The sequence below is a fragment of the Sinohyriopsis cumingii genome, chromosome 19 (genome assembly GCF_028554795.1).
Source record: "Sinohyriopsis cumingii isolate HCF-2022 chromosome 19, ASM2855479v2, whole genome shotgun sequence".
In the NCBI taxonomy this organism is placed as follows: Eukaryota; Metazoa; Mollusca; class Bivalvia; order Unionida; family Unionidae; genus Sinohyriopsis; species Sinohyriopsis cumingii.
Genome location: NC_142979.1, coordinates 815,758 through 842,850, shown reverse-complemented (window position 1 = coordinate 842,850; position 27,093 = coordinate 815,758). Strand labels below are relative to the sequence as shown.

The 27,093-nt window shown below is 34.8% G+C and overlaps 1 protein-coding gene across 4 annotated transcripts in view; it reads right to left on the bottom strand.

Annotated features, from left to right (window-relative positions):
* Positions 1-7,906: 7,906 nt before the first annotated feature.
* Positions 7,907-27,093, bottom strand: part of LOC149775030 (sulfotransferase 1B1-like) — a 44,250-nt gene continuing 25,063 nt past the window's right edge. For 3 of the 4 annotated variants that reach the window (XM_089943796.1, XM_089943798.1, XM_089943797.1), the window contains exons 3-6: positions 24,369-24,689; positions 23,639-23,742; positions 12,297-12,474; positions 7,907-8,517 (exon numbers count right to left, since the gene is read on the bottom strand). In XM_089943796.1, the coding sequence (XP_089799922.1) occupies positions 8,405-8,517; positions 12,297-12,474; positions 23,639-23,742; positions 24,369-24,689 (716 nt within the window). In that variant the 3' untranslated portion in view covers positions 7,907-8,404. The remainder of the gene's footprint in view (positions 8,518-12,296; positions 12,475-23,638; positions 23,743-24,368; positions 24,690-27,093) is intronic. The other variant, XM_089943799.1, reaches the window with a different exon arrangement.

Genomic DNA, 27,093 nt, shown 5'->3' with positions numbered 1-27,093 from the left:
ATTATATTATATTATGTTATATTATGTTATCACCCTACTTTGCAATACTAATGGTTTTAACTATTAACAAACCCAAAAGACAACAGCAAGAACAAATTTTTAAAGATTATGGGGATAAGGTATAATCAAACTATGACTTAATCTGTAGATTTTGCAAACAGACAAAAACAATTAAATTCTACAAGATAATTTATTTAAATCCAAACATGGATCGTACATTAACAAACTGCCCGCTAGTCTACCGTCTAGAAAAAATACACATTTGCTTTAGAAACTGACAATCTGTTACAAACAAGGTGCCAGAAAGAAGCAAAAAAGCCGAAAGTTTTGTAAAACTTAGCAAATAATTTAATTATCATAGTGGTTTATCTATCTATCTATCTATCTATCTATCTATCTATCTCTCTATCTATCTATCTATCTATCTATCTATCGGTCTGTCTGTATATATATATATATATATATATATATATATATATATATATATATATATCCGTCTGTCTGTCTTTATATCTATTTATCTATCTACAACGAAGAACATCAGTATAAAAAAAATTACTAGAGAGAAATCAAAAAAAGATAATCAACAACCAAATAAATCAGCAGAGGAAATTAACTTCATTAATGTTAAAAATAAACGCACAGTAGCTAAAAATCACTCACGGAATAAACAACAACCAAGAAATGAAAATAAAATGGAACAAGAGTTGCCAAAAGCAAGAAACACCTATCAACCAAATCACACAGAAAAATATGATAGACCCATTCAAAACAATTCCAAAAATGATCAAGCAAAAAACGTAATAGTCCCAGGCACACAAAAGGCAACCTATGTAGATACAGTAATAAAACAATAGGGCAAAGAAAATTACACAGTAATCCAACATATCCGTAATAGCAACAATACAAAGAAAAATGGAAACCTGCAAGGATCTGTTGCAGACAATACAAGCAGAAGAAAGAATAGGAGATTTATTAGAATACAACAGATAGAGGAAAGAAAAGAAAAGGAAAAAGGAAATCGAAAGAGGAAAAGAAAATATGTTAAACATTTCTAAGCGAATTCTAACTAATAGTGATTACATTCTTCTAGGTAAGGGGTTATCATATTGTCCGAGAACCAAGGTAAGCGATAATATTAATTTAGCAGAAGCATTTTTTAAATGCACAAGATCGTTAAAATTAAAACAATTTTTCTCACAATCATGTGTATATTCACAATATGAAAGTAGTTTTCATCTACGAAAAAGCCCATTTTCAATAAAAGATAATTATCATTTACACCTTTCTAAAAGAAAACATTTTACAAACATATCTTCTTTTCATAAACACCAGGTGTTGGCCTGGAAGCTGATCTTGATTCAAAATTAGTAAGCAAAGTTCTATTTTATTTTAAAATGATTGATTGTTGTCAAGATCATGAAGGGACTACGTGGGTTAAGAAGTTAACACCTTTTTTTTTATTATTATGAGAATAAAATCATTGGTCTAATCAAAGCCATATTGTGTGTACATGATATAAACATGATCACGTGACCCCCCTCTGATTTCGCAGCTTGGGGGAATTTTGAAAAATGCGTCTTATGATGCAATATAACATTTGTTTTAGATCTCTCTCTCTCTCTCTCTCTCTCTCTCTCTCTCTCTCAGTTTTTGGGCTTTTGCACGTGGTATCAAGTTGTTTTCTTTGTTGTTTCCAGATTTTGAGTTAATTATCTTCAGATCATTTGGATTTCAAAAAGATTAATTCTTTATTCTCTGGAAATATTTGAAGAGTGCTCATATAGAACTTTTGGAAAGATACTGCTTACAGATTTAATTTGGATTTCCAACACCGGTGTGCCATTATTTGTATTTCTACAAGGAACTGTAGATAAGCACATTACTGACTACAGCATACGTCATCGTCATCCATCTTGGATTTTCCATCAGGATTCGAACTTGAAATTATTAGAACATTTGTTACTATGACTTTTGCAAAATAATTCGTGGATTATTCTTAGATTAGTTTTGGATTTAATTCTTGAAACCGTAATTTCTTATTTTTTCATTTTTACAGAATTTTCACAGGGAAATAAATTATTTGTTAAATTTTAAAAAGCTTGTTGTTTTCACTCTTTCTGTGTTACTGTTTATCCGAGCCTAAACACGTAACATCAGTCGTAGGTAAATGACTGTCCAAGAGATTGCTTGTGCGACAAAGACGAATTAGACCCAATTAATTGACACACCAAAAGATGATTATTACCACATAGACAACCATCACCCGCAGTTAAATGAATGCCCAAAGAGAAGGTTAGAACCAAAAAGACATTTTTCACCAACAGCTTAAAAAAACAAAAAAAACCAGCGAGGTGGTTAGTACGACACAGACATGAAACAGCCTAAGGTAACTGACTGACTCCAAGATACGGTTCATTTTATATATATATATATATATATATATATATATATATATATATATATATATATATATATATATATGCAGTCATCACCCTCTAGTAACTAAATGAACAAAAGGGGCATTAGCACTATGAAGATATTCGTATCCGTTTGGTAAATCATCGGCCCCAAGTGAAGTATCGCATATCTATTTTCACTGGCCTCGAAAGACACATCATTTCACCATATAAAAACAAAAATTCTGAAAAGCACAGATACAGTCTAAAAACTCAGCATACGAAATGGAACTTTCAGCACAATCAATATTTTTCAACATGTTAAATTGAAACTCTCGACATATGACATTAAAGTTTCATCAACCGCTGTGTAATTTAGAAGATACAATTTAAAAGCTCGACATTGGATATGGAATTTTCAACCAACGCTGTGTAATTTAACAAATAAAATATAAATACTCAACATATGAAATGGAACTTTCAACATAAACTCTTTGAATCAATACGCAAATTAGGAATTCTCGACGTATGACATTGAAATTTCAACCACCGCCGTGTATTTCAAAAGACTGTCTAAAACTTCGACATTGAAAATATAACTTTCAACCACTACTGTTTAATTCAATAGATACAATCTAAAATCTCGACCTAGAAAATGGAACTTTAAGGACAAAATCTTTTTTACATACAACATATGAAACTGGAATTCTGGAAATATTACATTAAAATTTCAACGGCGCCGTTCTGATTGGACCAGCATTTGTCCGCTACGGCGCCTCATACAAGAACGTACGTTGTTGATGTAGGTGTTTGGTTGTAGACTATTAACGAAATACGCGTGCTGATGTATATGTTTGCGACTCGCTACATCTAGTCAAGTTATGGCACTGCTTTAAACTTGTAGCAAACATTATAGCTGCAAAAACTCAAATAAATAATGGACCATCATTTTCCCGCGATCACAGTATGTTGCGCATTTTCAGTTGTTCTGTTTTAGATGCTAGCATTTACTTTTACTAAACAAACCAGAAATTACGTCGTCATTAACTGTATACGTAAATTCTTAAGTGGAAGTGTGTGTGTGTGTGATTTGGATTTTTAACGTAGCTTTAAAAAAAATTCTGTCATATCGCTACGATGTCTGCAGTGTGACAGTTTATAGTGATGTCTAGCACTGGGGCATCATGCCGCAGACATGTAACAGGATGTCCCACCCAGTCACATTATCCTGACACAAGGCCAACCAGTCCTAACACTAACCTCTTAATGCTGAGCGCCAAGCGAGGGAGCTGTTAGTACCATTTTTGTAAGTCTTTCGCATGACTCGGTCGGGGATCGAACACACGACCTCCCGCATCCGAGGCGGATGCTCTAACCACTAGCCACCGGAGCGGTCTCTTAAGTGGAAGTATATATATATATATATATATATATATATATATATATATATATATATATATATATATATGTATGTATAACTATGAAATATCTTTTCTATTCACAAGAAGACAAGTTTCATTCGCTGTTAAAATATTTTCTAAATGTTGTTAGAAAATATGATTTTCGTAAACTGTTTTGCATTATTTACTTGCAGGATTAGTCTTTCATGTACTTGTCGTGGGATCGTTTGTAAAGTCTAATACCATCCGGTCTAATCTGAACTCAGTCCTAATACGTTAGATGTTCTTTTCAAACACTGCTTCACATTTATTTGCATATTTGGATGTTGTTACTATGCATTGTAGCCAGGCATATGTCATCAAGCTTTGTCTTCTTGTGTACGTTTTATGGAAGCATGTTGCAGTATTTTAATACTTGAAGTATGTATGTCTTTATCCTTGGTGCTCAAGCGTTTGCGCTTCACTTTGATTCCTCATTTTGTAAAGCCTAGTCGCATCCATTTTAATGTAATCTCTGTCCAAGTGCATACTAGCACCTACCTACACATCACCCCTTGAAATTATGGTTTGGTTTATTTAGGCTTGGTTGACGACTTTCAGCAAAAACGTGAAAACATGAATTGTTTTTTTTAAAAATCTAATTAGCGACGTTACATTTTATAGGATGTTGACGGTAGTCGTTCTGAACCAGGTAAGTCAATAACATTTTTCTTTCAGATCAACAATAAATGAAGTTAGAATAAAAACGAAGAAAAGGCTAAAAATGCAAGGACAGAAATTAGTTTAGAAGGGGAAAATCTTAGTTGTGGAAATGTGCAAATTAAGGGCAACGTAGTCGTGCGAGGTGAATGGGTGAGAAGATGCGATAGTGTATTTAGTTTCTTTATTTCTACCCTGGCGACAATAATGCAGGATAATTTGTAAAACGGTTACTTTGTGTTTCCTTGGTGTTTTCAATTCGGTATTCTACTTCTTTGCTTTACGCTCAATTGAATTCATTGCAAATACTGAAACCGCCATTCTCATGTTACAATAAAAAGTATTTTTCAATCACCGTATATATTCGCTTACAACTTTAGTCCAGCTGCAGACAACAAACAGACTGATGTACCGTCGCATAATGCACCGGCTGATAAGGGTCTACATTGTTTGTTCCACTGATAACTCTTTACAAACTATAAAGAAATAGATTTGTCGGCACATCATGCGATTGCTAATCTGGGTCTCTGCAGGTTTTAGTCTGACTCTAGTTACATGTATAAGTGAGCACATACGGTTATTGTACAGTTGTGCGTAGAAAACAAATTTAATTTATAATTTCCTGTAATTTTTTGTCGTTTCATGCCATTTACCCGTTTCTTAATGTATGTTATGATAATTCTAAAAGTGTCATTATTAAGACCTTAATAATAGAACATTTACGTTTTCCAAATGTAGTGATTTCTATTTCACACTCAAGATTTTTTAAAAATGCGTATAGCCACCTATGTTAAGTAAAGGACAATTGTTGTTGTAGTTGTTGTAGGGTTTAACGCCATTTTTCAGCACGCGATAGGCTATACATGGCGGCCAGTATTAATGGTGGAGGAAGAAACCGGGAAATCCCCGGAAAGAACCACCGACCCTCGAGAAGCTACTGGCAAGCTTTCTCACATTTCCACATTGGCCGAATCCGAGACTCGAACCCACACAGACAGAGGTGAGATGGCAGTGATCCGTAACGGTGAGCGCTTTAGACCACTCGGCCACTTGGGGCCCCAGTAAAGGACAAGACGCATCGTATGTATTTATCAGTCTAGCCCAACTGCAAACAACACAGCTCGACATGTGCCAGTACATTTTGCGAAGGCAGATCTGGGTCTGAACTCGAGTTATAAGCAAATAATACGGTAGTATACAAAGTCGTTATAAGCGACTGTACACATAAAATGCTCTTTTAAAAACCTACCCTCTTTGTCACAACTATACTTGTGTAAAATCCCTTTCTAAAGCCTACCCACTTGGTCCCAACTATACCTGTGTAAAATGCCTTTCTAAAACCTATCCTTTTAGTCCCAACAATACCTGTGTAAAATCCTTTCTAAAGCCTACCCCCTTGGTCCCAACTATACCTGTGTAAAATGCCTTTCTAAAACCTACCCTTTTAGCCCCAACAATACCTTTGTAAAATGCTTTTCTAAAACATACCCTCTTTGTCCCGACTGTACACGTGTAAAATGCTTTTCTAAAGCCTATCCACATAGTCCCAACTATACCTGTATAATTATGCGATCTTAAAAAGAAATATTTTTACTATGAGTATCTGACAAAAATCTGAAGCCCCATTCACTTTTTACTGCTACGGAAGGTTGTGTGTGCGTGCTCTCTCACTCTCACAAAGCCTGCAACTCATGGGTGCAGTCACTTTTATATCTAAAAGGAATAAAAAATATTGTCTTCAACGCGAATGAACACATGTGCATTTGCAACGATTATTATCAGGTTAAATTAAAATTCATGTAAATTTAGAGTGGCAAGCAATACAAATTCTTGATCTTTATTGTTACTTTTTTAAAAATTTATTCCAGATTATTGAGTAACCTTTAGAGCACCAAATAATTTGTCAAAATACAGGAACAAATTTGTTTTTAACGTTTTCTTTATTCTTTTTATATACAGTTGTTACTCATAATTTTAGAAAACATCTCGTGTATTTGTTTGAATTCTTTTTAAAATAAATCTTAATGCCGCCCACGACTGATTGTATAAAGGGGTGGGTGGGTGAGGACTCATTTATCCCATACTGTAAATTCATGTATAAATTTTCGAGGTTTTGTGAAAAATTACAATTTTGCTGCTAATTAAACTCGTATATCGGGGAGGGGTTCTATTGTTTCAACAGAAAATAACTGTTGTTTTATATCTTTGCATTCATGATCTGCAACAACCATAAAATCCTAGAAAGTTGGTACTCCATGAAAATGGTGAATTCACAGTGCCCCAATTGACGACATCAGAGCTATTAACGATTGTTTAGCGATCGAATAAATACTGTCTTTTCTAAAGGGATGCAGTTTGAATCTCTGTCGGTTTATTGCAACTCAGCTTTAATTAACTTCACAAATCGATACTTTTTATGTTTTTTTTCTTCCTGGGAAACAAATTTGCTTTTGACGTATTGAGTTGCACAAAATAAACTTTCTATATCGTAAACAAGAGATATCGAGAAATCCTGGTTTGCACTTTACTTTTTAAATATATTATGCTATTTTCACATTTACTTTTTTATCGTCAATGGAAACAAGAATAAATCTTGTCTTCGATTATTTATTTTGTGACATATTTCCATGAATACCTATAATTACAGATTCTGTTCTGAAACTTGGGGTTTGCTCGACGCTATAGAACGATACCAATCTGAATAAAATCAGATCTCAGTCCTACGTGTATATCTGACGGACAATAATAAGGGACCATGTTCTTTTGACCTTACGGTTCACCAGTCAAACGCCAACTTTCAATTTCTGAAAGCGACACGCGTCATTTGGAATATATAATTAAAATCTATAACTCTCCCTAACATGAATTTGCAATACTTTATCTGATAGGATACTAAAAAATAAGTGGACTGGAAATTCTAAACGTTACCAAAACATGAACTTTTTCAGTGTCTGTCAGATCCACGCGTAGGACTATGGAGATCCGATTTTATCCGATGGCAATGAGGTACGGTACTGAAACAAATGATTCGTGGAACGCGAAGTCTTGTTTATAAACGCCATATGCATGACGTATATTTCCGCTTCCGGCAAGACAGAAATTTATAACATATTAAGGATTAATTATAATATTACTTCTATTGGATTAAAAAACCACTTAAACGTAGCTACTAAATATTACTGATACCACCGTCACCGTTACGCCGGAAAAGTGGTTCTCTCGTAATTAACTCGCTCGACATGAAACACGTCATCGACATGTGCATGTATCCGTATTTGTGTATCTTTGCAAAAGCCTGCCCTTGTTTGGATGTGTGTTTTAGTTAGCAAGAATTTACAGGACTAGGATTATGAAATGAGTTTTGTAACAGCTAAAAAATCAGACTTAAAAAGCTAACAAGTAAAGAGATTATTTTTAAAGCCATTTATTATAGTACATCAAGTGAATACATAGGTACGAAAATACAATCTGTTTATTTATTTTGATATTCATATAAGTAGTGATTTCTTTTATTGCATATTGAAATTATCGTCAAAGGCAACAAAATATTAAAATAAAAAATATTCTTTGATCCTAGAAGGAAAAAATCCTCAATATGAAAATGAACAGTATCAATTCTAAGTAACACGTTCGTCATCTAATGAAATGTACCAGTTATGTAGCGTGTGTGTGTGTGTGTGTGTGTGTGTGTGATTCACTGATATTTAGAGAATTATAATTGAATCACAAGTTGTAATGAGACAAGGACTCAACAAGAGTATAGGAGCCAATGTATATTCAAAAAGTAAAAAAATATTATGTTTGTTGAAATACAATTTTTTTTCTATGTACGAATGCGCTGTAGATATAATTGAAACGAAGCGCTTGTTTCATTGACTATTACCCTGTCTTTACTCCAAATGTATGTCATAATGCATATTTAAACTGGACTTGAGAGTTTTTCATCTTTTCGACATACACTGCGTCAAAGAGCTCGTTCTGTGCAACAGTAAACCAATTCTTCCAGTCCCCAACTTGACCTGACAAGAAAACACAATAGGTAAGTTCAAAATGTGAGAGAAGTCGAGTTTGATTTTGTTCTTGTATCATTAACATATATGAATGAGTGGTCGTGGAAGAGATATACAAGGGAATACAATGCAATTACCTTATTGAATGACGTTTTAATGGTGCTAAACTGAGTCCTTGTATGGAAGTCTTGGCGAATTATAAACACTCTACCAATTCCGGACTGTTTGTCGAGTAACTCGACGTTTGAAGAGTTCATGATTGGTTGAAGTCGCTGTGTGTGCTCACAGTTATGCAAGTACTATACATGGCCATTGGACTTCCCGCCATAATTATCCAGATTGCATATTCATATGCTAGTAGAACACATAAGCATTGGACGTCCCGCAATAATTATACCGATTGCACATTCACGCAGAATTTTTGAAAGTCTGAATATCTTGAAGACTAATTTTTTAAAAGAAACTTAAATGTTTTATTTCGATCAAAAACACTCTCGTAACAAAACTCTCGATACAACAAAGTTAATTTTTTTTTATTTATGTGAGGAGCACTCTAAAAGTAAAATGTTTATGTACAACAAACGTTTTGTTATATAAAGAACAACTGCATATCTTGTTGATATTATTAAAACATGCAAGCATCGATTAGATATTTTATCAGTACTTGAAATCCATGTAACACAGAATCGCTTAAAGAAAATAAAGCACGCACATACATAAATGCGCGCGCACGCACGCACACATTCTCATGAACGTGTTCACGCTGAGTTGACTCGATGTCAGCGTTAGTAATTTGAATTACCCTTCATGATGGAGAATTTATTTCATGTAAGTGGTTGAGGGTGATGCTGCTTTTCATCTGCTTTACGCACCGAAGTATTTCAGCGATTTCATTGTTCACACTGGATGCAGACGATGTGAGACTTGAAGATGGACTGCGATCGTTACGAAACGACTTGTGGATAGTTATTTTGCTTTCATACGTTGTTGAAAAGACTGTTGGACTTTTGCTACGGTACAAATTTCGAAACTGCTCATACTTTTCAAAAAATAATACACTCGTTTCAGTTCTATAGCTATTGTTAACTTCTTTAGATCTTAATGAATTGGGGGTAATTTATGTGACATCTTGAAGTAGTTTCCAGTTTTCGTCGGACTGGTGACACATAAGCTGATACAAACATCTGTATCAGATTGTAAGAAAATGATTAGTTGGATATATATATATATATATATATATATATATATATATATATATATATATATATATATATATATATAAGACAAAGAAAACTCATTAAAGGATAATGTGTTACATTTTCTTGCATAATATGCGGGCCATGAAAGTAAAATACCACTGTAGAATAAAGCCAATTTAATTAAAGGTCACCTGCCACCTATATTGTACAAACGTGTGATATTATTATAGTTATAAACAAAACGCATTGGTTATGCATGCACACCATAAAAATGTTTAATTAGACTTAAAACTCCGCTTTATAAAATGAAAAAATTATTCGGCAATCTCCGTAAACAATCGGTAGTTTCCGCGTACCAAAACCGGATATGACGTACATTTATCCCTTCTATTCAACCTAGCCATTCAAGTGCTTAATTTCCCCACGTAAATGTCTATGTGGTATAGCGTACAATCGTGCTTTTGTACAGCAAATATGGTGCACTGTGTTGCATACGGATGTAACCAAAAGAGTGATGATGAGGAAAAAGCGTTCTTTCTTTTTCCGAAAAACCATGTTTACCAGAAAAGAGTGTATTTAATCTGTGGGATCTAATAGGATAGGGATGGGAAAGTAGTATAATTTATGCCGGATTATAGTGAATTTGGCCCAAAGACAATTCGGCCCAACTTGAAATACAATTCGGCCAAACTTAACAATAGTTTGTACGTTCTTTTTCTTCAACAAAAAAGTAGATGCTATGTACGATAGGTTTTAGGGAGAAAAAAACACTAAATTTAAACAAGCTATTTTGATATTCTTTGAAAGAAAATAATCATACTTCGTAACGTACATATTTATGAGAGAAAACACAAACTGACATATCTTGCTTGTTCTAATTAAAATATTTATATACATTTTTTATGCTAACAAATATATGCATCTACACAACGACATTCTCAATTTAAGTCTTCCGGTCAAATTATCAATAATCATTTATAAAACAAAAATACGTAACAGATAATACTCTACATAATACGTATACATTTTGCTAAGGGTAGTGTACATGAGATATTATAACAAATATACTTATATTTAGGCTTCACATTGTAACACAGCTGCATACAATACATACTAGATGACACATGAGAGAGAGAGAGAGAGAGAGAGAGAGAGAGAGAGAGAGAGAATAATGCTGAGCATTTTGTCATTATTTAGTTGCTGCAACATGAAACTCTTACTAGTTAATTTTATTGTTTGTTTTTATTTTTTCAAGTTGTCTTAGTGTGTGCGCGCGTAAATTCAAAGCTTGTCATTACTGGTCAATATCGTCAATCATATTTGCTCCATTATTCCGTACAAATTAGAAAGGAAATAATTTTGTGTTTAATTTTTGCCCCCCCCCCCCACATACACACTAAATAAATTGATAAACATACACTTGTTTGAAAATAAAATGAAAGAAATTAACCTTGCATTGTTATCATATATTCCTTCTTTTTTCATCATGCGAAAATTATCTTTAAAAAATATATATCCACGAACTCCGTATATGTAGCGGATGCCGGCTTGCGTATGCATCCTTAGTGATATGTGTATCGCTTATGACAAATAACAAAATCACAAATGAGACGAAAGTATCACCCGATTGCATGAAGGCACCTGCCATTTACGCATGATAAGTTACTTATTGCAAACTGATTGTATTGTATCCAGGTTAACTATAAGTCGGTATCTCGCAAATAAAAAAAATCATTATTTTAAAATGCATTCAATGTGAGTGCAAATGATAATCTTTTTGCTAGCATGGGTTACATAAGTATTATTAAAGCAAGTTATTATTGTGTATAATATTTGACCTGCAAACATCAATTATGATTACATATGGTAAACAAATAGAAGCCCGGGTGATAAACACAACTGGCATGGAGCAAAAAATTAATTGTTTAAACTTACCGACAGGATATCAAATACATAGGTCATTTTATTACAATGCAAACCAACCCCGGAAAATTGACTTTGGTATCTTTTTAGTGTGCCGATTTTTTCTTCTGAAGTCGGCCAACAAAAGGAAGTCAAGTTTGGTTCCTTTGGATTCTTTAAGTGTGCCGATTTCTTTCATCTTTTTTTTAATAAAGTCTGCCGACACAGGGAAGCCAGCATTGATTCTTTTTACCTGTATCAACAGGAATTTTCAAAATAAATTGAAACAATAGAACAGTTTTGAAAGCGACACAATCTAGTGCGTCGTGCACGCATACCAATATAAGGCTGAACAGTAAATTAGTTTTCTTTAGTTTCATCTAAATATTCCCTATCCATAGTTTATAGTGTTTTATATTTCGACAACAAGAAGCATGTACTTCGTCTTGTAGGGATAAATGTACATATACTTAATATACTTGTATTGTGTGAAGTGTCGGTTTGTCTCGCAAATAAACGGATATTACAATGGTATCTATATAAGGGAGGTAACTACTGCATGACTAGGAAGAAAACCGAAAGTTCATTTTTATGATTCACTAGTACTTTCAAGAGTCTTTGCTAGACTGAACAACGAAGGACACGAAGGAACAACCTATATCAAATTCATTTTATGTGTATCCGCACCTTTTCGATACATTCCCAGCTGTTGGTCCTTCCATATATTGGCCATGACCATGTCAATAGGATCTTTCTCTTGTTTCATCCTGTCAAATTCACACGCCTCCGAGATGTTTTGTATTAACTCCTCATCCGCCTTCACATCTAAAAATCGAGCCAGACGCCGTGTCTCCTTTATTCTGTCCTACGAGATAATAATGGTCATTATGAATCAAATGTCTTATCGACCACTTTCGACCAATTACTGTTTATTGATGATACACGTGAACTGTTAACCAATCAGATTTTGAGATACATGTGATGTATTGAACTATTTTATGTTTAGTGCTTTTTTTTGGTCATAGACAAGCACTCTTACACATACATATATTTCACAACACAAAATATGTTAATACACTGGGACAAAACCTTGCCCTTTTTAAAATCCCGTATTTTCTATATTTACACTTTATAATCTAAAGTGTTCTTTGAAAGTAGACGGAAAATGCCGAACGAGAAAGTCAACAATTTACATAGGTATTCAGCCTTCTTTTTTTTTGAAGTAAAATAAAACAAGAACAAAAACACAACAGAGCTCATCAATGTAACCATGCATCATTTTCAGAATTTTTCAACTAGCGTATAACTATCCAACATTTTTGTTGTTTGAAAAAAGAGGATCACCTGGGTTAGATAAACGTCAAGATGCATTCATTTCTTGGATAAAGTTGGCTCAACGCCAAAATAGTATCTCAGCGCCAATTTGAAAAATGCTCGTCTACAATATCTACTTTTACAAGTTTTGAGAAAGAAAAACTGGCTTGTCACCATTTTCATAACGTATACTTACTACTTTTAACACTTTAGAAGTAATCTTATTTAAATGATATAATAAGTATTTGTTTGATGATTAAGATGAGGATAACAGTCCAGAAATAGATAAAGTATCGAAATAAACAACGCGAAAAAGTTCACAAGTTCCAACTTTGCAACCCCACGTTCTCGAACTAAAGATAAAAGCTATTAAAATGTGTTTCTAATAAAATGTTGTTGATTATGATGGTATATTTACAATCAAACATTCCTGGCAAAGTTGTTGTAAATGATGAAAATATATTGATACATTTGGTAGATAAACCATCCAAGTATAAAGTATATGATGAACTGTCTATTGAATACCTACCACTGTAAAGTTTGCAATAAAATGTTTGTTTTTGTTCTTTTCTTCTTCTTTACAATTATGCTCTAACGATGCACATACAGATAAATTTAAGAGAGAATCCATTGAAATACGAAATGTGCAATAAAAGGTTAACTGACATTACCGTGTTTAAATAAACAAATAAATATGTTTAATTTAGCATTTAAAACAATTGACTGTCAAAATGTTATAATAAATCCTAATTATAGTCCGTTACAAATATTTTGTCTGTGAAACTATCAAATTATAATTATTGCTTATAGTGGGTGTACTGATATTTGTTAAAAACAGATATTCCGGAACTTGGGTTTATGAGACGTGCAAACTTTGAATGTAGTATGTTACCAATTAAAACCAAGTTTAAAATAGGAAATTTGTTATGTCTGATTATCTATGTCTAATTATTTATTCGTGTATGATTACTTGTCGATTTTATCTAAATAAATGGCAATTGAGACACACATTATAAGTAATAATCTAATCAGGTAGCATTACATTATACTTTTACAGCTGGTACAGCTTGCATTTGAACATGAATGTAGATCCAAAATAAGAACACCATCGGACGTGAGGTTTAAAGTAGTTCGTAAGCTGATTATTCCAATTTAAATAAGTTCCCAAAATTCATTTTTTATGAAATAATTTTCTCGGCCTCAGAGAAAAAAAAGACAGAAAATACATAATTCTAAAGTAATACTTATACTGAAAAGGCCAAACGAGTAGTTATTAAAGTACTTATGTGTTTATACCATTCATATAACAAGGTTACCAACGAACTTCCAGAACTCGTTCTCTTTAATCACTGATTCTCTCACTAGCTTAATTCATTTTCATTAATAATTTACCTGTTAATATGAATGCCACTGAAACGATCTTTTTTTGCTGATGACTCGACCTTATCCGCCATGAGTAATATAATCCCTTTGATACTGTTATTTACTGTTATTTTGTGGCGACAACCCCATCGCAAACAAAAATGCAATTAAAAAATCTAGCTGTATGCCAAATGGACCAAATGGAAAAATGGAAATTAGAGGATATCAATATATTTGTCCAGGGAACCAAATTAAATAATATCCATAACTTGAAATTGTAATTGTTGACAGGCATTTATCATGGGAAAATCAAAGAAAGTGCGTGCTGTTCTCAAGACCCTATGAATAGCTTTATTCACCATACGGTCTCTGTACTTGCCAGAATCTTTGTTATAGTGTCTTACAATGTGTGTGTGTGTGTATATATATATATATATATATATATATATATATATATATATATATATATATATGCTTTGTTTGATTATATTGTATCATAATAAGGACTTACAACAGTACAACAGTGGTTACGTTTTAATTAATGCATATATTACTTTTAAGCCATTTTGACATTACAGTCTTTTCATAATATATGTCTACAATATATCAACCAGCTCCTAACTCCATCTTTGAACATCCATTTACACGACCTGCGGTCTGTTTCGTACTTGAATGTTCCTTTGCCCTAATTCATAAAAGACTCTCTACATAACATAGTTTTGATATTCTGCAGCAAAAATTTGAGATACCTACGTTGGATACATTCACCAGCTTCCTCTTCCAAATCTACATGTGTATCTTGCATATTTTTTTTTTTTAAAAAAGCTAAGAAGTATATGAATATGTATTTTATGTCATACATTTTAGTAAATTAGATTTATATTGATACAAATATGTTGCAGTTATCATTTTGATAATCTGTTATTGAGGACTAAATCGATTGATTCAGAACCAAATTTATTATTATTAATTTTAGAAAGTAAATTAATTTTATTAGGTCAATAACACAGTAACTAATCTGCTCAATTTGCTCTCTAAACTTATTCCAGGATTTTCAACCGGTGTAACGTGGTCGATTGAGCTAAAGTAGTGGTGAGCCAGCTTTCTTTGCGAAAGATGCAAAAGTATTGTTTTGTTTTTTTAAATGGCGGCGAGTCAACTTCTTTTCCGAAATTTGAAAAGAGTAAGCATAGAGGAGTATTTACATGGCGGTCAGCCATCATTTAGAAAAAAGGAAATTAGAGGTTGCGGACATATTTGACTTAGGTTATCCAGCTTTTTAACAAAAGTAAAAATGGTGGATTCTCACATGAAATTTGATAAATTGTGAAAATTATCAAGTCACATCGACGAGGGTATTAAAAAATATAAATAATTTAAAAGCCGCGTTAAAGTGATTTAGTTAGGTTTCGGAGTAAGTAATAGACTAGACTATATAATCTCTCTCTCTCGTCGGATCAGTTTGTACACAGGTGAGTCGGATAATGTAAAGGTTACTAATTTTGTCGTCCAAAAGTGGTTCAGTGGAGCGTTCGTACAAGCATGATTTAGTAAATGGGTTTTATTGGGGCCAAGTTTACAAAGTATTGTTACTTTCAGGGTTTCCGGGCTTTCCGCCCCGCCCCCCGGCTAAACAGAAAAAACTTACACAAACGTAGTCACTTGTCACTTGAAATATGACCATCGTTTGTTTTCTTCTTCTTGGACATGTTTATTGAGTATTAAGCAAACATTTTGAATAAATATGCACACAGACTTTCACTTTGGTACCCTTTCCAGGAATTTCAAGGCCGGTTTGAAATTTTGGAAACCCCGCCAACACCCAATCATTAGACATGATCCGGCCCTGTCTTGTTGTTGTTGTTGTTGAGTTTAATTATAGTGGCGTGCGCACAATTGTGCATGTGCCACTTTTTTCTGACTGCACCGCAGCCTGCTAGTTATTCCTGGGGAAGGGAATGGTGCCACCTCCCCCAGGCTTTTATGGATTCAAGGAACCCTGATAGTTTGGCCTCAATCTGTGTGTCCATAAAGGTCCTTACATTTGAATGGTTGGCTGTCATTAGTGGGAAGGAGAGCTCGGGAACGGACCAGGCAAATGCAACAAGAAACCAGCGATGTAAAGCAAGTAGGACCTACTTGCTTTACATCGCTGGTTTCTTGTTGCATTTGCCTGGTGTTTTTTGAGAAGAAAAAATTTCAATTTTTTTCTTCTTTTTTTTCTTCTTCAAAATGTTCTAAAAAGGGGGGGGGGGATGTTCTATGCTGTTTATAGAGGTTCTTAGTAGAAATCATGCATGACGAGAGATTTTCAAGGTTATTATGGTATTACTAGTCGAGGTGTTTAGGGTGTGTTTCATACGTTATGTTATTTATAAGTTTTTAGATATTACCCCTTTAAGTTATTCATTAATTAATGTTTTTAGAGACTGAATGTTATTCATACTTTATTTAGCAAGAGACCTGAGTCATAGCCGATTACACGGTTCGTTAAGGACATCTAGGATCGGAATCCTAGCTGATTACTCGGTTCGTTAAGGACATCTAGGACATCCGATTTTGCGGTTTCCTTAGTTTTTTATAGGTGCTTCGTAAGTGAATTATTTATTAATACTTTTATAAAATTGAATGATATGTTATGGGTTTAATATGTGGTGGCTTTTAAATTTATTTAGCTAGTTACTGGGTCTTTTGGTTTTGTGGGGATAGTAATTACATCATGTTCCTAAGTCCTGCTGAGTCTATGAATTGATTTATATTTTTATATGCTGATGGTTTATTTCTATTAGAGTCCATAAGTAGCTCTGGGTATGTGTGTGGTGATCCAATCTCTTTTTGGTTTTTGATAAATATTTTCCGAGCGAGTTTATATTTTGGGCATATATTGAATGCCTGGTGTAGATCTTCGGTGGTGTGGCAGTTAAAGCAGTTAATGGTTGCTGGTTTGGGTCCTATAAACCTTCCAAAACTGCTTGCTAGTTTAGTTTTTCCAGTTATTATCCTGTTTATGGTTTTCTGTTCTAAATAGGTACCCTTAGGTAGCTGTATGTTCCTATCTAAGTTTTTTTGGGGGGTTTCATGGTGCTTTTTACCTTTTGTGGAGGAGTTCCAAAAATCTTGCCATGTTTGGTCTTTATATGTTTGTGCGAAGCTTATTGCTTCTGTAGAGCTATAGTTAAAGGAGACTAGAAATCAAAATTTTCCTTTTACGTATGTAATTCTCTACAGATTTTAATTCCACTGCAATGTTTATAAATGAAATATCGTAAGCGGGTAGTGATTATATTGCGTGGAAGATACCACGATTCCGTAAATTGCCGAGTTTTTCCGAGTTTTAATGAGACGACAGATCACGTGGTACCGTGACGCTATACTAGCGAGTCCTCGAATACAAACATAAACATTGGCGAGCGAGTCAGACAGGAGACCACATTTGGGTTGCACATTCAAAAGTTGATATAATAGTTTATGTACTGTACTGATAAGTACTAAAAGAAATTTGTTAGGCACAGGCCCCGGGCTGGTGACTTAAATAAACTAAAGTCCTGAATGAAATTCCACAAGCCCGGACAGTTCATACCTGTCAACTCTCAAGCCGGGAGAAAAACCTCCCGATTTTGGGGGTATTTCCTCATCTACATCCCGATCTCGTAATATCTCTCAATTTTGTGCAGCGAAGTCCCGATTATTACATTATGTCTGTCAATTTTCATTTGTCAGAAGAAAAAACCCAACCCCAAACCATTTTTAAATATAACGTATGCCATCCACAGTCTAAACTGCCACACTGCTGACATCGTAGCGATATGACTGAAAAATTGTTAAAGCTACGTTAAAAATTCAAATCACACGCACACACGTCTAAACCCTGCACTGGACGAAATAATTAATATCACACAACAGTTTTTTCATCTTTAGTAAATAGAACATGAAGATTAAACATTATTCAAGTAAATTTCAGATTTTTTAAACAACTACAACAGTACTATAGTAAAAAAAAATAATTAAAAGAATAAAATTGTCACCAATTAGCTTAAATGAAGGATCACGTTGAAATTTTCTCTGCAAACAGAATCGCATCTCCATTTCCGCCAAAGAAACTCGGCCAGTTAACACCTGACATTCCTCTACCATATATGAAAAGTTTAATTACCATGATTAAATTACAAGGAATAAAACAAAATATACCATGCAGTATATGTGGCCCTAAAGAACTAATTCTAAATAAATATTTTAATCAGCAAACAGTGTTACATGCATTAAGACTTAAACCTAAGAAAATAAGGTGGGGCATAAAACTTGAGAAAAACAGTTGCCAGATGTACGGTAACTTGTGACTGCAGATTTGAACTGTTAAAATGAAGTCCATGGCATCGTAAGTAACAACAAAATAGGCATCGTTTATTTGGCAATCAATTGCTGGTGCTTATACATACACACACTGTCGAACATGGTTTCTTTGAAGTATGTCCGAAGGGCAGTCCTTTTCACAAGATCAATGTAAGGATAAGGATTCTGTTCATTAGTCACACAGGCTTTATTGTTTGCGTACTTAAATCAAAACTTTAGCTATTTTGCAATTTAGCCAGAACTGACCAGAGTATGCAAAAGGGGCTTGTCATGGGGGAATAATAAGGCGTATCACAGCGAGAAAAGGCACGTCAAATGGGCGGTCGCACATTGGGGCAAGGGGGGGGGGGTCAATAGTCCCTCCCCCGTTCTATTGTCAGACAGTTAATGTGAAACTTTGACCTTTTTTTTTAATCGCTCCTTTTTAAACTGCCCAAGGAATAGTTTTATATCAGTTCCAATTAATACAGATTACCGTTTATGCATACTACATGTATACAATGCATTTTTTTTTAAATTTAATTTTTATAAGATTACTGAAAATTGTGTTTTCTTGAAACACGACAGGTTTAGAATCTTATTTTTAGCAAAGCTTCGATTTGATTAAAATCAAATCTAAATTTCACCTACGACAGTGGTGATTTGATTTAGATTGTGCCGTGTTAAGGCATGTATGTCAACATCTTGAAAATACATTTACTCATTTCACCAGCGGGATCAAAGTTTCCTCAGGCAAACACTTTTTGTTTCGACAAGCCTGACGGGCACCTCACTTTGAATACAGGATGGGCCGGAACTAAAACCAGAAGGGGCCCAGGGTGTCGGGCTATCAGATTTGTTTTTAGCACTGCTGTTTTAGATAGAAGATATGTGGATTGATTGTTGCATTTTGTGGTCACTTACTCGTCCTTCTGCCCATTTTCGTAACTCACACGTTTAACGCTTTTCCCAGGATTTAAAATGTTCAAAGGTATGTCTGGAACAGCGCCAACTTTTAGTCTAGGCCTAGCATTTGCGTATCTTTGAGCTGCTATTTTTTCATGATCCCTCTCGTAACATTCCTTTGAGAAATGTAACGTGCACATAGTGCTGTATGGTGTTGCTTTGAAATCGACTCGTTTGTAATAATGTACCCATGCTTTCATGATGCCTTTATCTTTCGGAAAAGAAAAAAAAATATGTTCACAGGCTTTTCTTAATGTTCTATTACACCCGTAAGCAACGCAAAACGGTATTGTCTTTTACTCTGGCAACTCCCACTTGGGTTGCTGGAGTCGCTACTATGACGTCACATCCCGAAAGTAACCGAATAGGCGCGGAAATTTTGCATACGAGGTCACGGAAATTCAGCTCCTAGAAGATAGGCCAATATTTAAATATTGGCATTACAGTCGCAGATGATACTTCAGAATAAGGTTTTCTGCTATAGTACTTTTATTATTATTCTATATTTCCATTGGTTTCTGGTCTCCTTTAAGCTTGATAGAGTTTTGATCTCCTAGTTTGGTTTTTGCAACTTTGTCTGCCGGATATTCCAATGTGCGACGGTATCCACATGAGCTCGACTAATTTATGTGCTGTGGTGATATCGTCGATTAATTGGCATGCTCTGTCGAGGAACTGTTCCCTAGAGTGTGTATTGCGATTTTGGATCGATTTGATAACGTGGGGAATCGCTTATAATAACTGCTTTAGGTATTTGGTTGTCTTTGATCCATTGTAGTGATTCAAGTATAGCCCAGAATTCAGTGGTGTAAATGGAGCAATAGTCAAGTATCTGGATCCCGTTTGTATATTGAATTCAGGGATGACTATTGCTGCTGCTGTTCTTGGTGGGTTGTTTGTTTTTGATCCATCGGTATATATTTTAACATAGTCCGGGTAATTTTGGTTGATTTCGTTTACCAGTACAGGTTTTAGTAGGTTTTCTTGTCCTTCTTTATTGCCTAATTTGGTAGCTTCAATGTTAATCCTTGGTGGTTTTGGTAACCATGGTGATTTGTTCTGGTCTGTATTGTTTGTTACCTGTTTTTTTTAGTAGAGGTATCTTTTCTCTTAGTTCAAGGATTACTTTGCCACTTGGTGTGATGGGTATGATTTTGGGTTTGAAGACAACTTTACACTTATTTATAGCTATTTTGGTGGGATGGTTGTCTGGGTGGGTATCTAATCGAATGGAGTATCGGAGGAGCAGTTCTTGCCTACGTAATTGTAAGGGTAGTTCTCCTGTTAGTGTTTGTAGTTCTTCTAATGATGTTGAGGGGAGTGTTCCTGTGCATAATAGTATGGCTTTTCTCTGGATAGTGTCAAGTTTTTGTAGTACAGGCTGCTTAGCCGAGTTATATGCTTGGCAACCGTAATCCAGTTTTGATCTAATTAGGCTTTCATATATCGTGAGGAGGGTTTCCTGGTTGGATCCCCAGTCAGTCCCTGTGATGTTCCTGAGTAAACTGAGATCTTTGTTACAATTCTGGGTGAGTTGTTCAATGTACTGTTTCCATGTGAGGTGGTTGTCAAAGAACATTCCTAGGAATTTTACTACTGTTACGTATTTGATTAATTGATTTTGTATATAGAAGTTTGGATAGACTAGGTTGTTATTTCGTTTTGGGGTGAATATGATTGCCACAGTTTTTTCATGAGATATTTTGAAACCCCATATGTCCGCCCATCTCCCTATGTTGTCTAGGCTCTGCTGGATTTCTTTAAATACTGTGTTATTGGCAGGATTTCCATTCCTCCATATGCCACTATCATCTACAAATTGTGACAAGTTTATTTTTGCGGAGGCTGCAATGAGGTCAAGGTCGTTTACCATTAGGTTAAATAGTAAGGGACTTATTACACTGCCTTGCGGTGTTCCATTTTCAAGTGAAAATTCTTCCGAATGGGTGTTGCCTATTCTTGTGGTAATTTTCCGGCCTGTGAGGAAATCGCCAATCCAGTTGAACAAGCGTCCAGTTATTCCAAATTGGTTTAATTTGGCCATTAGTCCATTGGTCCACACCATGTTGAACGCTTTTTCTAGGTCTAAAAAAACCGCTATGAGGTTGCGATCTGTTTTCCTATGTGCGTTAAAAGCGAGTTTGATGTCTGTTTCCAATCTGAGAAGTTGGTCAGTGGTGGACCGTTTGTTCCGAAAGCCACATTGATTTATGGAGAGTAGGTTATTGGTTTCTAGGTGGTGTTTTAACCTATTTGCGATTATTGTCTCCATTATTTTGCAAATATTGTTTGTAAGGGAGATGGGTCGGTACGAATTTATGCTGTTGGGATCATTACCTAGCTTGGGGATTGGTATTACTATGGCCTGTTTCCATTTGGTGGGTAGTTGGCCTTTATCCCATATCCTATTAAAGAGTTTGATTATGGCTATTGTTATATTAATAGGTAGTTTTTTTGTAGATAATGTAACCTAACTGATCCTTACCAGGGGATGTTTCGTTTTTGGATCGTAGGGCTATCCTCCATTCATGTACTGTGATGTCGCTATTTAGGTGAGATTCTTTTGTTCCTTGGTCTTGAAACATTTGAGGTTGGGTTACCTCCATTAGTTTTTTGTGTTCTTGAAAGCTTCTGGTGTGATTATTGTTGCTACTCATGTTCGAAAAATGCTTCGCTAGGAGGTCTGCCTTATCTTTATTTGTTATGGCATTTTTAATTTTTGGGGCTGAGGTAGTTGCTTTCCCTTTTATGGTTTTTATCTTGTCCCATATTTGTTTCGAGTTTGATTTTAGACTCAGTTTAGAGCAAAAGGTTTGCCATAGATTAATTTTAGCAGTTTTTATAGTTTTGTATGTGCTTTTTCTTTATCTTTATATTGCTGGAAGTAGATAGAATTTTTGGTGCGTTTATATTTATTTAAGGCCCTTTTTTGTCTTTATGTGCTATAGTGCACTGTTTAGTCCACCATGGTACAGGGTTTTATTTTGGATATTAGTTGTCTTTGGGATGCATCGGTTAGCTGCTTCTATAACTGTATCTGTTATGTTATCATAATACATGTCAATACTTGGGCTTTCTAAGTTATCTGGATTTACTCTAGCTAGTAATAACTGGAATTGGTCCCAGTCTGCCTGTTGGTACCTCCATTTAGGTGGGGTTTCGTTTGGAATGTGTTGAGGTTTTGTTTGAATATTGATTGTGATGGGAAAATGGTCACTTCCTAACGTATCTTCCTGATCTACCCACCAATTTGTGATTTGAGCCAATTTTGGGGTAGTGATGGTTAGGTCTATGGCTGAGAGAGTGCCATCCTCAGGGTTTAATCTAGTTTTCGACCCGTCATTTAAGATGACCAGATTGTTCTCAGTTATCCATTTTTCAACCATTTTCCCTCTTTGATCTTTCTTTTTACCTCCCTATAATTCACTGTGTGCGTTGAAGTCGCCACAGATCATTAGATTGTTGTTAGTTGTTATTAGTGATTGCCTTTAGTGAGATTAGGTTGGTAGGGCATTTTTTATTTGAATGTTTGTGGTTCCTATATTTATCATTACTGACATTATTTCGATGCAATTATTGATGTTTAGGTTAGGGGGTACTTCTATTACTTCATAGTAGATTAGTGTATCTATTAAAAAAATTGCTAGTCCACCCCCTTTCTGCCCCATGGGTCTGTTTTTAAAGATTCCCTGGGTATAGCCTTGTAGTTTGGGCAGGCGTTTGTGTTCTTGTGTTATGAGGGTTTCCTGTAGGCAGATTACGTCTGGTTTTACGGCTGTATTATTCAGTTTGTTCTGCAGTTCAGATGCCCTGCCTGTATTATGCCAACAGTCATTAGTTTGGTTGTTAGAAACTGTATGTATCATTCTAACAAACTCGTTCGTTTCATGATAAATGTTATTACAAGTTGAAGAGATGTTTTCTTTAGTATGTAAGTTATATCATCCTGCAGCCTTTAACAATAGCAAGTATACGCTCATTACAATGATGATGATGATGATGATGATGATGATGATGATGATTCTTGTTGTTGTTGCTTTTTGTTTATCTGGTTATACCTTTTTCATGTCCTCGTATCTTACGACGTGTATTGGATACCCTGGATGGTCTCGGATCACTTTTTCCCAGTCCAAGGTATAATCAAACCAAGAACCATAGTCCACTGAAAGAATATTTCAAATACTTTGTCAGAGATATGTTATGTCACGCTTTAAGGCGAAATGATACAATCTTGGAACAGTCATAAATATTAATAATTTTTATATTGATTGAAACTATACAGCACGTTGATAATTAATTCATCTATGTTGAATGTCAAGATAAGAGTCACATTTTACCATATATATGTACACACACACACACACACACACACACACACACACACATATATCACAGCATTTCCATGTTTCATTGGTAAAGCGTGTTCGACAGCCACTCAAGCCAGCTGGGGTCAGCTGACTTTGGATGTCCTTGCGAAAAACGACACTTAGTTTCCATTTGTTCGGCAGGATATAGCCAATACTCTAACCAACAAAAACAAAACGCCTTCCCAATCCTCATTCCTCAAACAAACCCTGAATGAAATATATACATAAAACACCCCTTAAACACAATATATTTTTAACGAAGCTTTTCACGTTCATAGATATGAAAATTGTATTTCGATTGGTGAACGAAAGCAAAAAGCAAACACAGAAACTAAATTTTGTTTAGGATATGATACAAATGCACAAGTAAATCTCTAACACCTCTTTTCAATGATACTGTATCCAGACGAATAACGAATACCTTGTCCGTCGATAAAGCGATGGATATAATTCTCCCATTTTCCGTTGTACTCATATTCCAGAAGTTTAAAATGGTGGTTGTAAAACGATACTGCAACGTCCTTCGGGTTTCTCAGACAGTGTACAATTTTACATCTTTGTCTCACGAAGTCCTCTGGAAGCATGCGGAAATAAACATGACTGTTAAGAACTCTCGGCGATTTGATGTTGTCATATGTTTCCTGAGTCAGGATTTCCAACATGGCCGTCTCTTTGCTCACAGGTATTCGCTCGGCTGACCCATTCAGCAACATTGACGTCACTTCCCATAACCAATGGGTGCCTGCAGGAGATTTCGATGGGAAATGGCGTCAAGAAGAATGAATGACTGAGGAGGCAACCATTTTATTGAACGAAAAGAGGAACCATTATGACCTAATCTGACACCTGTTCCATGTTATGCAAGATTTGACTTTCAGTCACAAAATCATCCAAAATATTAACCATAAATGTACTTTATATATATATATATATATATATATATATATATATATATATATATATATATATATATACAACATTGCGTTAACTTCATTCAAATCCATAATTATAATTGCACATATATTGTTGAATTAATTATTGGTATGCAAATTTAATTTTCATTCTTTGTTAGTTTTTTAATGTATTATCTGCTATGGGCTATGAAAAATTGTATCTTGTAGCTGATCTTGTTCAAAATCAAGTTCATTGTCTACCTGACGAAAATCTTTACTTTTTCTCTCTAATAGTTTCCATATGAATGTGGGTTTACTGTTTAAGATCATTATCAATAGAATTAAGCATATTTGTTTTGGTTTGAGTCAAGGACGTTTGTGTTTACCATTTTGTTTATTATAATTTTAGTAGCAGACTCTTCTAGAACTGATGATTCCATTAAGTAATATTTTATATATATAGAAAATGCTAATTGTGACCTAATTCAAGTATAGGGCTATACGATATTGTTTATTGGGAACATTATTTATTCTTGTTATAAGATCTTCAGACAGAATCGTTTGCTGTGTTCAGTGTTTGATTTGGGGTGAAATTATTTAAATCAAAGTAGTCTTCTCTAGAAATACAAAGTGCTCATCTAAAATGTTCTTGGAAAGAGACATTAAATGGGAATTATAGTTAATTCAATTAAGGAAATCTTGGATTATATTACCGTGATTCAACAAAAAGTGCTGGCACACCAATGCAATTCAGGTCGTTGGTACATTAGTACATTTGAAACTAATGGCCGCCACAGGCAAATCAACATCTTCTATTGATGGAAATTATTTGTAATATCACTAAATTTTATAACATTATTCATTAGGACTTGCATGAGCCATTAGTAGTAAATGGGGTGAGATTAGCGACAATGGGAATTAGCATTACAAAGACCCCTGGGTCAGATTAGCGACAATGAAAATTTAACATGGCGAAAAATCGTGGGTCAGATTAGCGACAAGGGAAATTAACATGGGAATAAATCGTGGGTCACTCTAGCGACAAGGGGAATTTAACATGGAACTATAGTGTGGGTCTGTCTAGCGACAAGGGGAAATTAACATGGGGAATAGAGTTTGGGCTTTTGGGATTTTTTTTTTAAAATTTAAATTTAAATTTAAATTTAAATTTAAATTTAAAAAAGGGGTAGGCAATGGAAAGGCTATCTCTTTTCGAGAAATATGGCTGGCCCTGAAAAGGGCCTTTGGGTTTTTTCTTCTTCTTCTTCTTTTAACTTCTTAACTTTTTCCACCATCCTCTTATTTTGTCCATCATTCCTTTCTTCTTTTTCTTTTCTGTTTCTGGTATCCAGTCCGGGTGACCCATGGCTCGGAACTTGGCCTGTATTTTCATCCAGTTGTTATTCAGTTGGTCGAATTCTAATTTCTTCTTCTTATTCTGTTCTTCCTTTCTTTCTTTAGCCCACCTTTCCTTTATGTTTTCTACTTCTTGGGTCATCACTTGTTTCATTATTTCTTCTCCTTTTTTCAACCTGTTCAGTCCCCTCTTCATATATGACAACTCCGTCCAATACACTATATGTTCTAGGAAGCACCGGACTTGGATGACATAATCCAGTGCTTCCTTCAAACTCCCCACTCTTACATAAGGTGGGTCAATAAATCCTCTTGATTTGTTGACTTCATCTTCTATCATTCCTTCTATTATATGTCTGGCGGCCTTTATACGTTCGACTTGACTGGTTACCAAGTGTTCTTTATCTTCATGCTCCCATTCCTTTTGTATCCTTTCTATAGCATATTCTGCATCTATTATCCAGAAATAGATATGCCTCAATTGATTAAATAAATCAGTCACTTGCGTCATCTTGTCTAGATTATTCTTTGTAGAATGGTTGGAACGACGAATACTATGGGTTCTTATACGAAAAGCGCGGACGTGAAGGAAAACATCCCCTACTTTTTCATTTCATATAATAAAACCCAAACTATACTCTCCACATATGCTAAGAAACAATTAACAAAATCCATAATCTACTATCCACACAATCGTACGTGAGCGCTTACAGAACCCTAACTATACTCTTCACCTACGCTAAGAAACAATTAACAAAATCCATAATCTACTATCCACACAATCTTACTTGAGCGCTTACAAAACCCTAACTATACTCTCCACATACGCTAAGAAACAATAAACAAAATCCATAATCTACTATCCACACAATCGTACGTGAGCGCTTACAGAACCCT